The 15,621-nt window shown below is 35.9% G+C and overlaps 1 protein-coding gene across 1 annotated transcript; it reads left to right on the top strand.

Annotated features, from left to right (window-relative positions):
* The first annotated feature begins 7,974 nt into the window (after positions 1-7,974).
* Positions 7,975-10,711, top strand: LOC149001591 (transcription factor MYB46-like). The gene is made up of 2 exons (XM_089137331.1): positions 7,975-8,412; positions 9,469-10,711. Exons 1-2 carry the CDS (start codon positions 8,120-8,122, stop codon positions 10,184-10,186), a joined length of 1,011 nt encoding a protein of 336 aa, XP_088993457.1. The 5' UTR covers positions 7,975-8,119; the 3' UTR covers positions 10,187-10,711.
* Positions 10,712-15,621: the final 4,910 nt, after the last annotated feature.

Raw genomic sequence — 15,621 nt, forward strand, 5'->3', positions numbered from 1 at the left:
GCATGTCTCTGTCAAGAGGTAGTACACCTGTCAGGATGGAACATACTTGTAGGTGATCCGGACTGGTTATTTGTCAGGGGTGGTACGGTATATGTTTTGATCATAGTTGATAGTACTATTAGCTGACTTCTTGTTGCATTCTAAATTATTGTAAAGACTGACTATTTTCTGAAGAACTCACTCATCATTCAATGCATCTTCATAACATTACATGATAGAGTGAAATTGTTACCGATCTAGCATGTAAATATTGTTTAGAGTGTTTACAGCCTGATAGGCTATTTGGCTGTGTGGCAGCGTAGCAACATCAGACATGTGCATGGACTTCTTCTTTCATGACCCTTTTGATATAAGTTAGCTTAGGCTTGATTTCCTTGTAAACATGAATTAGGGTTTTGTCATTTGCTTAAGCTTTTCCGACTTTGGGCTAAGGCCGTTGAGTGACATGTTAATATCTTACTTACTTACCTAGTCTTTTGGGTATTTTGCACAGTCCCTGCTAAGTGCATCACTATTTGCTTATCAGGCTAATCACATAAAGTGCAACAATTGTATCAGCCCACTAATAACTATTTTCCTTTCATTTATTGATGTGCTTGACTGCATTAACTAAAATTGCTTAGAAATCATTCCTTTTGCATTTTTACTGGCATTTTGATTTCCTTTTTACATTAATTACAGGTAGTTTGTGGCCAACCCTATTAAGTAGGTATAAGGCTGTGTTGTTTTTATTGCCCCAGACTTCCAAATAATACGGACTGGTGTGATAAACCAGGTTACTATTCAAGAAAATTTGGATGATCATACCATTGTAGATTATCTTTTCTTATTTTTATATGTTATTAAACTTTTTCTATTTTTATTTATATGGGATTCATTTACTAGCCGTTTGTTCGTATTCCCCTTTATATCAGTAAGCCAGACCTTGGATTTTGTTCAGCAGTTGGAATGTAGTTGGTGAAAGCTTTTAATATATATATATATATGTGTGTGTGTGTGTGTGTGTGTGTGTGTTACTGTTTGTAAGCAGTTGGACTAATTTAGTTGCACATTTTTCTTCCATTTCACTCACCATTATTAAAGGCATTCGGTGGCTTGATCTGAGTACTTTATTTCCTCTCCCACTCCCAATAAGGTAACCAATCAAGGACGCTTTCAGGTGCTGAAAGGAACAGCTAGACACCCCTCATAGAACAAAGATGACCAAACCTATAGGTCTACTCATTACCCCCCCCCCCCCTCAAAAAAAAAAAAAAAACTTTAAAAAGTCTGTAAGTTAAACTTCCGTATTTTTTTTGGTAGCAGAGCTATAGGTTTAATCAGTTCTTTGTTTGTTACAAGCTTTCATCCGACATTTCGGTTTATTGCATTCGTGCAAGTTGATTCTATTATGTATTCATTATAAAATTTACAGAACCTTTATTGAAAAAATATAAGGCTGTCAGCCACTTAACATTCATATTGAACATTGAAAACCATTATTGTTTTTGTTTCTCGATCTCCTCTCCTACAAGTGGCAGTTCTTTTTTACACATATGTATATAAAGTTAGATATTAGAAATTTCATCACAAACCCCCTTTTGCTTTAGTACGTAAAAGCCCTCATTCATCCTTTCTGATGGTTTTTTAATTCCTTGATTTGCTAACTAGAATACCAAATAGTTGACATTCATACTTCAATTATTCATCTCATTGGTTACCTGGAAAAGACTGAAGATATTATTTGTTAGGAAAAGCAATTAAGCTTGAATAGAAGAACACTCATTCATCCTATGTTCCCTTGTCTTTTAATGCTCAAATTTGACATTTAAAAATATTATTTCCCTCTTCTCCTTTTTTTTGATTCTTGATGATGAAAACATTTTTGTCGTTTCTGAACATGATAACTTGGAAATAAGGAGAAAAGAGAGTGACATATACTGGTTTGCATCTTGGTATTTGAAAATGCTAAAGCTATTTTTGGCTTTTGGCTCTGTTGCCCCCTGAGCTATGTTGATACTGGTGGTCCATACTTTATTTTGGTTATCTTCCATCATTGAGTCCACATGATCGGGATATGGAAGGGTGTCTGAAACACTGTAGCATGGAGATCTTTTTCCCTTATTCATAGTCATTGACTTAAAATATATGATGTGTGGACACATGGAATCAATTAATATATTAGCTTGTGATCCACCAGATCATGCCTTTTAGCTTTTGTTCCTCTTTGAGATTGTAATTGTAAATTATCATCAAGTGGTTCTCGTCGTAGCCAATCTCTAGTCTTCCCATTGATTTAATTGCTTCCTCTATGATTTCTCTACCATTAGTTCGTCACATGTGTTGTAATTTTCACTATTGTCGTTTTTTTGCCATGATTAGGGGTCATAATGCAATCTCAGAAGCTCAAGCTGCTAGCCTAAAAAGATCTGATTAAGCCTGAGAGCTGCCTCATGCCGAAATTGCTAAAGGTTTGGACCATCTCCAGCCATGATCTTAGAGATGACAGATTTGTACGTGACTTCAGCCTTTAGTTTCATTTTGTCCGTGATTGCTGGAGGACTCCCCCACAAAGGTAGGACCAATTCATGCCAAGTTGAATAGAAAATCAGAAGGCTTTAGAAGAGGATATCACCTTGACAGTCGGTCGGGACACTCCTGATTCAGTGGTTTTCCCTTTTGATCCTGGTTTTAACGTTCACAATTCAAGTATGATTTCTCAATTCACATTTATTGTCTACAAAGAGTTTCTTTTTAAAAGAGAACTCAACTGTCGGCCTATTTTCAAGCTTCATCTGTTTTTGGATATCACTATAATAGTTTTGTACTGCTCATAGTGTTTTTTCTATCCTGCTTTCTTGGCTTTAGAATAGAAGTGAATCAATTCCAAGACAATGTAGCCGCCAGAGTGGTCCCAGCAGTCTCAAATGAGTGGTTTTAGAATGTGGGTCAAAGAAGCTTGCAGACATTGTCAAGTGACTGTGGTATTAAAAGCTTTAGGAAGACAAATTAGAACCAAAGCACATGAAAACTTTGGAGTAGCTTCGTTTCTTTTCCCCAACACTTTTTTCTTCTTCTTTCCCTTATGACCTGATCTTTATGGATGCCCCACCACATCATGTGAATTTTAAAATATGTAAAATCTGGAGTCAGCCCTGATTTAGAAGGTTACTGGTCTAGTGGTCTACCCTAAACATGATCCAACCTGAGTTTTAAAATAGTTCAGATCTTAATATGACCTTGAACATTAGATGGGTATATTCTTATGGGGTATTCTGCTCAGGAGGGCTTGTTAGAGGATTAAACTTCAAAACCAAGGATCTGGGTACCCCAGGAGAGGTCAAGTTTGTTTTATTTTTATATTTTATTGATAAATAAGCTTTGTCTAGTTTGAATACTTTTTTGACTGTTTCATCTGGGGTATCCCCATGGAGGGCAATCATATGATTCCTCTTTTGTATTTATGAATAGCTTTCTACTTTTTGAAACCAGGCCTTTTCTTCCTCAACTTTCTTGCAGTTACATCTGAGAAAAGGAGTGGGGGAGGCCCTGGAAATTACAGATAAAGGAAGCAATGAATGGCAGGTAATAACAGGCAGGTCTATGTCATCTTTTGAGACCCATTTCAAAAGCTTTTGGGCATTCTGGCCATGGCACTACCAATTTGTCTAAGCATACTCATCTCTTTTTTTCTTTGATTAACAAGAAAATGTCTTCTGTTATCCAAAACAGCCAAGTGCTCTGGGTCATCAAGATTACCCTGTCATGGAATCTCTTTTATCGATAGAATCCAATAAGAGGGCCACAGGTTGATTGATATATATGATGAGTTCTTTAGTTGTATTCAGAAAATTCAAATGGTTGAGACCCTGAAATAATAATTGATTGCAAGGTGGCTTTAGTTATATGGAGTTCTCCCCATGAAAATGATCACATGAAAGAAATTAGAATTGGAAGACTCGTAACATCATTTTGTATCTCATTCTGTAAAAAGAAAATTTCCAAGACTTGGAAAGAGAAGTGGAATCTTAAGTATATTGCAATCATGATTTAACATGATTGTTTAATGAAAATCTTAAAATTCTTAAATATGGTTATCAGAGAATAATTTGTCTTATTAGACCGACAAAGTAAAGGATGAGAGAAAAGATGAAAGACAACCCAAACAAGTAGTATATGATACGTTGTCAGCTTAAGATTTTTTTTATTTATTTATTTTTTATTTCCCCCAAAATCAAATGCTGTACCAAATTCTTTGTATCAAAATGGAAAATTTGAGTTCCCTATCTTCACAAGTAATTAAGGATATCAATTTAGGACTTGAACAAGGAACCAGGAACCATCACAAAATATATCCACTAAAACCTTGAATGGAACCATCCAATCTTTTGGGTTTTCTGATTTTTTTTTTTTTTTTTTTTTTTCAGATTTAATTTTCAAGTGGAAACCTTAGATAATTCCCTCTATTTGATACTCCTATGCATCTTCCTATTGGCTCTAGTACTAGAGTAAACAAGAAAATTCAGAATTGGGGTGACGAACATCGAATCTCCTTGGGGCCAGAGACAAAGTCTTGTAGTATATTTAAATAATATATATATATATAATATACTCTTTTAGGTATAAAAAATGGGGAAAACTTTACTTCTCAAGAAAAATAAGAGTTCTAGAGTTGGGCAGCACATTTATTCTCTTTTCTATGACTATAAAACTTAAACAAGGGTTAAATTATTATTATGCCCTGTTTGCCCGACAAGGGCCAACCGGTACAATTGGATGTTGACCCTTTGGCCCATAATCAAACACTAGACAATCAGATCAGTGCCGCGCCCGATCCTAGTGGACGGTATCAATAAGACCTAGGATCCTTGGGAATTATTTCTTGTACAGTAAAGACTGTGGATCCAGAAGGAAATTCACCATGTACAACATGGACTCGGACTTAGGGTCCTAAGAGGAGAGTTATCTATCAAAGATTAGATCGGACAATCTAGAAGAAGGTAGGTCGACTACGTCCGCCGATCATTGCACACTTAGGTTAGATTATATAAACTTGGATCCTCCAGGGCCAGGGTAATTCACTTTTATCAAGCTCTATGCTATTAAGATTCATATTGTTGAAGGCTCTGCAACTGAGTCTTTTGAGCTACTTGATTGTCGGAGGCAAGCTTCCGACTAATGAAGGTCGGCCTACACTAATCCTCTAGAGCTTCTGGTCTCTTGTTTTGCAGGACTTCATTGGCCTATTGGTGGTTGAATTAGATGTAGACACAATAATTATAATTCCGAAGAAAAATTAAAAGTTATTTGTTAATTTACACACTCGAATACATTTAAATCTTCAAAACTTTATAAACCCAAGATCTCTAGCTTGAACTAGACTATTCTAAGGTTCTTCTACCCAAAAAAAAGGAAGTTTTAGGCATGTGCCTAAAATAATGATGTAAATAGAACATGTACCAGCTACACAGTAATGTGCATCTAATGATTTGAAAGTATGATCGTATAAATATAAGATTGCTTTGAATACCATTTTTTAAAATTTTTAATAAGAAAAAAACCAACAGCCCGTGTGCACCCACTTCTCTATATTGTCTCTTTTCCAACTTTTTAAAGGCACAATGATTATACAAGATTGATGTTACCTCAATTTTAGGTATCAATTGGAAATAAAAATTATTCTTGAAATTATATTCTAACTTCCTTCCTTACTATCAAAATAAAATATTCTAAAATGCGTAATATACAAGATAAGATAGCGTAAAATGTGACAGGTCTTAAAAAAGATGTTGAAATTTGCAAGAAAAATGGAAGAGATGATAAAGACCAATATAAGGAAATGGAAATCCTGAAATTAGAAGAGAATGAGAAAGGAAAATGGTCCAGTGAGAAACTTTTTTTTTTTGAAACACGTGAAATTTGAAGCTTCTGGATTTGATTCAAGTATGTTTGTCAACATGAAAAGTTGCTTCATGAGTCAATCAGATTTTCTTTTTAAATTAAAAAAAAATACCCAAATTACATTGCATAGGAACTAATCAAGGTAGTCTCACTTTGAAGTGATCTATTTAGCTGGATTCCATGATCAAAACTCAATAGCGTGAAACGCATTCTTAATTTCAATCAAAAAAAATAAAGATTCTAAAATTGATAATTGACCCAATTTTCTCTTCTTTTTTCTTTGATGTGTCTGTTTTTTTGTTTTTTTTATTGGGAATAGTCTCAATCATGTTTCTAATGGTTTACTTTTAGCAATTTTTTAGATAGCTTTGGTGAGAGAACATGAACAAAGAAAGGTGTTGTTAAATGCTTAAGACATAAGATATTATATTATATATTATATTCGAAGAGAGTTTTCGATGACCCCATATGGTGGGGATTCAAGTTCTGTCGTCATTTGTACCCATGAGAATAACATACGTAAAACTTCCATGTCAATGGTACTATGTATGATAAAATATATTGTATAGATGTACACGATTATAACACAAGAGAGAACGTAAAAATTAAAAAATAAAATAAAACCATATCACACAAGATTAAACAATTGCTTCGATGTATACCATCTTACCATGTTGGAATATTTAATACAAAATTTGAAGGTGTTAGGTGGAGAGAGCTTACCAAATATGTGAAGACTCTTGAGGATCCCAATCAACATATACGAGGCTATATATAACTTTATAAATCTCATAAAGTACCATGTAAAAGGGAAAAATAAGTTAGATGTCATTAGGATAGTTTTTCTATATTAGATTTAGTGAGGGAACCGTTTCTGAAAGCGTGGCTCATGCATTGGCGTAAGGTCAACGAGACATACAAAGGAACATCCAACCTCGATGAAAATCTTCATTTCATGGTAACGGTTATCATTTTCCGTACGTTCTTATTTGTAGGCTTAGGTGCAAAGTAAGTTTATAGCTTTTTTCCATATTTGGTTGGTTATACATGTTTATATGGCAACAATATTCGTAAAACATAAGCTTTTCAAGATCCATGTAAGGTACAAAAACGTTAAAAAGAAAATCGTTGATAAAATATATTGCAATTGTAGAAGTTTTTCTAGCATCCGAATATTGGTACAAATATTAACTACCTAAGAGATTGGACAAAAGTAAATTTTGTGAATGGATAGAAGCTGAAGGTTCTTTTTCCAATATCAAAACTAGTTGAAATGCATTTGACCAAATCACATACAAACACACACAAACGAACAAACAAAAAACACTTTAGAAAAGATCAATATAAAATATTAATAGATAGTTAAATTAAATAATAAGAGAAAATTAATATTCCCATGAATGAGAAAATACATTATTAAATGTAGAAAACTTTGTTGAAGGAAAACATTTTCTAAGTGCATCAAAAAATTTTAAACAATACATGGGTTATTTAGTAGTAGCATATATCTTCTCTCAGTGTGGCATGTGTATACCACTCGTGTATTCGAAGGGTGGAAAACATACTAAATTTGAGAGAAGGATGAAGGAACGAAATATTATGTGAAGCCGAAGCAACTCTCTTACTTGATAATAAAACAACTCTCTCTCTCTCTCTCTCTCTCTCTCTCTCTCTCTTACTTGGTAATAAAACAACTCTCTCTCTCTCTATCTCTCTATCTCTCTATCACTCTCTCCCCCTCTCTGTGTATTACACGTAGATGATTACCTTGTGAGTGAAGAAAATGAATAGAGAAAAAACAAGATATGGAGTCAAAGACAAGAACACCACCATATCCCTCTCACTTTCTGAGGTCCCCCTCCAAACCGTTTTCCATTCGACCTATCAACCAACAACCCCTCTCTCCTTTCTCTCTCTCTCTCTCTCTCTCTCTCCCTCTCTCTTCTCCATATTCTAAGCAACCCTACAACCATCACGGTCATCATTATCATCATTCCCCCTCCATGAAGCCTCTCTCTCTCTCTCTCTCTAGCTCTCTCGAGCTATATGTGTATGTATGAATTAATGTATGGAGTTCGCCATTTATATTGGAGGAGCTGTCTATCACTACTTATATCCATCTCTATCTTCACCTATAAAGTGTTATGTTCCCAAAATCAAACCAGTTCAGAGGAAAAAGAATCTAGGCTGCTTCCAGCACCCAGGAAATCAGATACGACAGAGGGAAAGAAAGTTAGTAATGAGGAAGCCTGATCCCCCTGGGAAGAACAACAACAACATAAACAATGGCATCACCAACAAGCTCAGGAAGGGCTTATGGTCTCCTGAAGAAGATGACAAACTCATGAACTACATGATGAGAAATGGGCAAGGTTGCTGGAGCGATGTTGCCCGGAATGCTGGCCTTCAGAGGTGTGGCAAGAGCTGTCGTCTTCGTTGGATTAACTACCTGAGGCCTGATCTCAAGCGTGGTGCCTTCTCTCCCCAAGAAGAAGAACTCATTATTCATTTGCATTCCATCCTTGGCAACAGGTCTCTCTCTCTCTCTCTCTCTCTCTCTCTCTCTCGCTTCCATACATTTCTTCACTGCAAGTATGTGGGTTCTAAAACCCTTGCTCAGATCTTGGCCCATTTCATGAGTCAGACGTTTTTGGGTTTCTATCTTTCATATTTAAGCAATAAGAATTCATTACCAGTAAGGAATTTCTGTTTCTATTCGACTTCAATAATTCAAGGCTATGTTTGGTTTCTATTTTATGTTCATAACAATTTTCAAGTAATCATCCCAAACATCTTCTTAATTTTAGAGTGTCTAGTGTAAGAACCTTCAGGTCTGAAAGCTTAGAATCCACAAAATGTTAGTGACCTTATGGTTATCCAGATGAGATGATAAATGTATGTTAGACAAGTAATGGGTCTAATTGTTTAAGGTTGATTTGCAGGTGAAAAACTATAAGTTGTCTTTGGTATGATTTCTTGAAATACCTTATCTTAATGCATTTCAGGGAAAATGTAAGGGATACCCAGTGCACAAGAATCTCACATCTAAGTGGGGTCTAAGTAGTAACATATGTATGCAGCTTTAATCAGTTAAAGAAATGTTGTTTTCATCGAGGTATTGAGTTATATTCAACTTATGTTTTAATATAAGTCACTGGATTCGTTACAATCTAACGGTATAATGAACCTTATAGGAGAGTCCAATTAATCGTAGAATCTAATATTGTATATAAATATAGTTACTAACTAGGAGCAACCTTCTTAGAATTCCAAACTAGATAGATATAATGCTTCAAGATTATTAGGACCCAAACTGTTTTTATCATTTTGGCTTGTGGTGAACCAATCCAAACAGAACCTTGGAAAAACTTGTACATATTTGTCAGAATATAGTGACCAGAGTAGACTAACACTGCAAACCCAATTCAGGACTTGTGTATTTTCTTGAGACTCAAATTTTATTCTGGATAAAATGAACTGGTAGTAGACCTTAAGCAGACATCATGCATCTAATAAACATGAGAATCGTAGCTTCTTTCTTACAGGTCTTCTGTTTTTGTTTCTAATGATGCAATTTGATTCAAACAGATGGTCTCAGATCGCCACACGGCTTCCTGGAAGAACAGACAATGAAATAAAGAATTTCTGGAATTCCACAATAAAGAGAAGACTGAAGAACTCATCTTCAACCCTCTCCCCAAACAACAGTACTGATTCATCTGAACCTAGAGATGTCATGGGAGGAGGGCTCATATCCTTGAGTGAACATGACATCATGGCTATGTGCATGGACTCATCTTCTTCATCTTCTTCCTCATCCATGAGAGCAATGGCAATGGGCAATCAGTTCCAACCATTGCCTCCATTAATGGACAAGTACTACTGCTATGGATTGTCAAGTGGTCCTGGGTGTTTGAATGCTTCTACAAACTTATTACAGGTTGGTTCAGGAGATGGGTTCTATGGAAGCCATGGCTTCAACGGTGGAGGTGTTTATACTGGTATAGAAGGTGACTTGCTTTTTCCTTCCTTGGAGAGTACCAGTATTGAAGAAAACAACACAACAAATGGAGATACCTTTGGTAAGATCAGCAATAACATCAGTAATGTCCACGTCAATGGCATTAACAATATCATCAAAGGCAGCAACAGTAGCAGCAACAACAACAACAACCTTAGCAAAGAAACTTTGGTTGAGAATGGGAATTATTGGGAAAGAGAAAACTTACGATTGGGGGAATGGAACTTGGAGGAACTAATAGAAGATGTCACTTCTTTTCCTTGCCTGGATTTCCAAGTTGAATAATTGCATGGCTAAAACACCTTTGCCTTTCTTTTCCATCATCCTTGAGTATTGAAAAGACATGCTTCACCCTTTTAGTTTTCCATAAAACTGCCCAAGCCTATGATGAGTGGAGACATCTTTGGCCTCTGCTAGTTACCCTAGTTTTATTCCAGGCATCTCATGCTTCCTAGGTAGTTCTAGCCATAAAACTAGCACTTCACACTTGGGTTGATGAGGGGTCGGCTCTGAAATAAAGGATCACACAGTAAATTTTTTTGGGTGACCCTCAAATTCTTGTAAGTAAATGTACCATCATCATCATTTTCTCCTTCTTTTTGTTTTCTTATCTTTTGTACAAGTAAGGATATTTTGGTCTTTAGCAAACATAAGAGGGTTGGATGGTTGGTGTGATAATCATACTTATGAAGAGAATTTGTGAATAGCTATTATTTTCCATGTAGAGCTATTGAAGATATTATTAGTGAAGGTGGAAGTTGTTATTAGTGGAGTCTAAGGATGTATCACATTCACACCTTAATGAAGATATTGAAGCTCTCTCTCTCTCTCTCTCTCTCTCTCTCTCTCTCTCCACCCCACCTGGGCACCTGGCTACTTAATCTTCTATTCACCCCACCTGGGCACCTGGTTACTTTACCTTCTATTGTGTATTTGTGTGGACAAATCTAAGTGGATTAAATTAATATAAGTACTGACTAAGTTATTACTTAGGAACTAATACCATTCTCCTTTGGGAAGGATAATAATGAATGGAATTCTAGAAGGATAGCTAATCTATCTCGAAATGGGGATTAATCACTTAAATGAGAGGTCCACTTGGAACCAAATTTTCAAGCTTTAGAAAGCTTGAAGTCAGCTTTCTCTCATTGTGACATGGACTTATCATGATACAGATCGGTTGTTACTTGGTAGCCTCATTGCAGTGGTTCAAAAAGCAAATTATTAATAATAGCTTTGTAAGAAGACAAAACCTCTCCAGGTGAGATTAATTATTATATTCCAAATGCCTCATGCAAATATTTTTGACTTAATTAATGATCAAACCAACTTGCAAGTATAAACTAAATTAAACAGAAATATACACAGAGAGTTTGTTATCAACAAGACAATATGATTAATCATGATTGTGTATTGAACATAAGATGGGGAAGAAATTGTTTCCTTAAATCATTTTTATGTGGATTCTATGATACCATAACGAATTCATGTGGATTATAAATAAAATATTTACTTACTATTCACTTTTGATCTTCCAGATACTTGTAGATATGGCATTTCGTAGATGGACAGCCATGTCAAATGAAGATGTTTTTACATCATTAGAAAGAAAAATATCGTTGTCTAAGTTTTACAAATTTCAAAGAAGAAATCATGTTTACTAGCTAAGCAAATGATGTTACTTGTCTGAGTGATAGATTTCAATTCTTCTCTTCCGATCAATAAGTCTACTCAATGATTATTTCTTTTACTTGTATTGCCCATGAATTGAATTAATCATTATTGCAAACTCCATAATACAATGTTCATTTCTCTGGCAATTTATGTTGTAACGGTTTAACAGAATAATTTATGCTTCATGGATATGTGATGAAGGAGAGAAAGAAAAAAGAAAACGTAATCTTTAGAGTATGTTTATCTTCTTCTTTTTTCTGTCTTTTTTTAATCAAAAAGTAAAAGTTTCATTAATTAATTAAAAGCGTTTATGGAAAATTTCTTCAACTCAACAGGGATCAACAATAAAATTTGGTGGTTTGATCCTCCCAGTCCTGCTAATCTGACCTTTTAGCTATAAATCTGCAAATTAACCTATTAGAAATATACAAAGCCAGCTGAACACGACAGATCTAAAAGAAGAACAAATGCTTCAAATGTCTTCATTTCCGTCAAGAGATGCTTTTAGGAAGCAACCACCAAGTAGAAACCGAGAAAAAGATACAATCTTGAAGGTTGAGGCTAAGAGCTAAATAGCTAATGAAGACCATCTCTGATGGCTTTGGCCTCCAAGGGAAGAGCAGAAAAACCTGGTGTGCATGAGCTTCTTGCAGCCATGAAAGAAGAACCTGGATTCCAGAGGATACATGCTCGGCCACTCAATCCATAATCATGGCACCAAGCAGCATCAACAAATATAGAGAATACATTTGGTGGTTGGTGGTGGCTAATTTGAAGAGAGGAGAAGTAGGGGTGTCAATGGTTTTGTTTTGCGCAGTCCCAATTTGGGCTTAATGGTTTTTGGCTAAAAGCACCAAAACCCAAACACTACCATTTGCAAAATAGCGGTTTGAATTTGGGTTGACTAACGATTTAGACTAAAGTTTGGATTCAGGTTGGAAATCTTGAAATCTTTTAAGACCATTACTGACCCATTATCAAACCTCTATAGCCCATTTCGTCTTGAAAATTATATGGATCTTGGATCTTGCCTATTAAGCTTAAGGCCAAACAAACCATTCTCTTCAACCTCTCTAAAGAGCAAAATAAACTCATACTGTTGGGGGGGGGGGGGGGGGGGGGGTGGCAAATGAGATATCAATTTAGACACAAAAAAAAACCCTGTCATTTTAATTGAAAAAAGAAAAAGAAAAGTTAAAATTGAAACATCTATGCAAGGGAGGAAAAATTGGCGAAATATCGTCGTTTCGGAGCATAGTGACAGGGAATAGGACGGCAACATGAGATTTACCAAAAACTGGCGATAAATCGCCCAAAGGTTGATATACCACCAATAACTTCAAAAATATTGCGATAAATTGCGAAAACATTGCCGAAAGATTTAGAATCCAAAACTGCTTTCTTAGATTTTCTTGGTTTCTCTCTTCTTTCTCTTGTGCTTTTTAATTTCAAGTCTTGGTCGTAGATGATGGCGAGGAAGATGATGAAGGCTAGTAAAGTAAAGACAAAGGGAGACGCACAAGTCTTCCTAAGGGGAGACAATGATGAATAGGAGGAGAAAGACTTCATCATCTCTCTTTTTTCTAGGTTAAGGTCTCCCTTCTCTCTTTGTGTTAGAAAAAGATAAGTTTTCAAAGAAATTGAATAAGGAAATGGAGAAAGTTGTAGAAGAAGATTAACCAACAGAGATAGGAGATGGAAGCATTTTATGAAAACGAAGAATTAGCCATGGATGTTTGAAGACAATGCTACAATAAGGGCTTGTGAGGCTCAAAGCTAGAGATTAGGCGACTCCCTCAGTTTCTGGTGATTTTGTTCCTGCTACTATTGCTTCTCTTGTTACTTCTTCCATTTCTCATGAGGACAACGATTCTAATCTTGATCGTCCCTCGACCACTTCTCCATTCAAATGTCAGCAAAATCCCATTCAGATCATCAAAACCCCATTCTAATCTAAGATTGTGAATCATATGTCATTCCTGCTACTCAATTCATCCCTTTCACCAATGGAACCCCATTCAAATGTTGGCAAAATATGGCCGACATATTAGGGTTTTGCCCATTTCGCCAAGGGGTGGTCCCGATGGTATTTCATTCCTTGCGTCCATGTTTTAATATGAAAAAAAAAAATCAAAAGGAAGGCTCATAACTCCTAAAAATGGGGCATTACAAACCAAAATTTTCTAAGTGATGGGCATGATCTAGCCAAGGTCATGGTAGCTAAGAAGTCAATGACACAACCAATTAGTAAGGTAGAGAGAATGGTCCTAGATTTGATTAGAGTTGCTTGTCTTAGTGATCACTAACACAATAGTCAGTTATTTATTCACATATTTATCTCACAATTGGGGTGTTGGAGAAAAAGTATTTATGCAAACTAGAGGGAGAAGCTGAGAAAGGGAAGTGTAATTGTAAAAGATAAAGCCTAAAAACTAAAAACCAACATAAATTATAACAAGTTATAATGGTTTGGGCATTTAAAATGGTTCGGTTTAGGTTACAGTTTGGTGCATTCAATTTAGTCTAACTGGCCACTAATGGGTTGCTGCGAACCAGCCCAACACTGTTCAGTTTTTTACCCCTCAACCTGTACCCAGTCCAATAAGCCTTGGTTTGGTTCAGTTTGGGCCATAACGGGCCAGTTTGGTGCAATCTTAACAATCATTTAAAAATTGACACCCTTAGGGAGAGGTCCGGTGTTACAATAGTAGTGCAATGCTTTGGGATAGTATTTGATTCAGCAACATGAGCTCTAAATGCAGCCATTGTATTGCACAAGGACGGAGTTGCACCATAAATGGAGAATCTCAACCATGTTTTCCATATCTGCCAAAGTAGAGTCATTGCAAAACAATTGACAACATTTAGTTGTCCTGAAAATTTATACTTATCCCAAAAATAGAAAGAAATTCTTGCAAGTTAGAGCCTATAAATTCATAAGTATATCCTTAGGAGAGGTGTCCTCCAAAATTTGCTAGCATGATTGCATTTGACCAAGGCATGGATCTCGGATTCAACTTGTCGTAAATAATTTTTCTACAATTTTCTTTATATCCAAAGTTCCTATTTTTCCTTTACCCAAAAAAGAAATAGTCAAATTACATATGGACCCCCCCTGGTGTTTGCAATCAATTACATCAACTACCCTTAAAAAATCAATTACAAATGTCTCATTTTTGCTTCAACAGAGGTGTCCATTTATTGTCACACCCCACCCGCCGGTCTCGATCCCGTTAGACACCCATAAGTGCGATCCACAGTCACAAGATCCATGGTTTACCCATTAATGGTGAATAACTCACATAATAATTAAGCCAAGAATAATCCAAGTAATTAAATAAAAAGGAATGACATTAGTCCAAAACTCGAAAGGAAAGAATCAAAGAAAAAGGATAAAGTAATCAATGACTAAAATGGAGTTTTAGTGGAAGCAAAATAATAAAAGTTCAATTGTTTCTTTGTTCTCTTTCATAGGCGGCACTCTTCTCTTCTAGCTTCTCAATAAAATGAGTCATTCAACCCTCCTTCATCGACCTCTCAAAATGGCGAGCCACTAGAATCCTTCTACCATCAATGGGGGCTGTAAGCACACTTCAAGCTCCCGCAAGTGGCTTCATGGTATACATTGCCACTTCCCATTGGCGCCTCCAAAGTTTCTTCACAAGAGTTATCCCAGTCTTGTGGAAGTTCTCCCGATCCAAATTCGTCATCTTCTTATTTTAACAATAGTCCACAAAAGAAATGAGTTCTGGTGAACTCAGTAAGGAAACACATCTTATATACATATTAACATCATATCATGGTAAGCAACATATATAAAAGATGTTATGCAAATATATAAATGCAACTAGTAACTAACTATGCAAGTCTCTAATATGGCAGACATGCTTTAAGATATAACAACAACCCTCCTCTGGGTAGGTCTAGTCCCTCTAATCCCTCACGGACTGGTTATCTCTATTGGAATCTTGGGTAAGGGGTCCAATCCTCGTCAATCAACCATGGCTGGGGTTTAGGTTCACACTCTCACACCACAACCATTGGCT

The sequence above is a fragment of the Hakea prostrata genome, chromosome 10 (assembly GCF_041222555.1).
Source record: "Hakea prostrata isolate BN-2017 chromosome 10, UWA_Hpros_2, whole genome shotgun sequence".
Taxonomy (NCBI): domain Eukaryota; kingdom Viridiplantae; phylum Streptophyta; class Magnoliopsida; order Proteales; family Proteaceae; genus Hakea; species Hakea prostrata.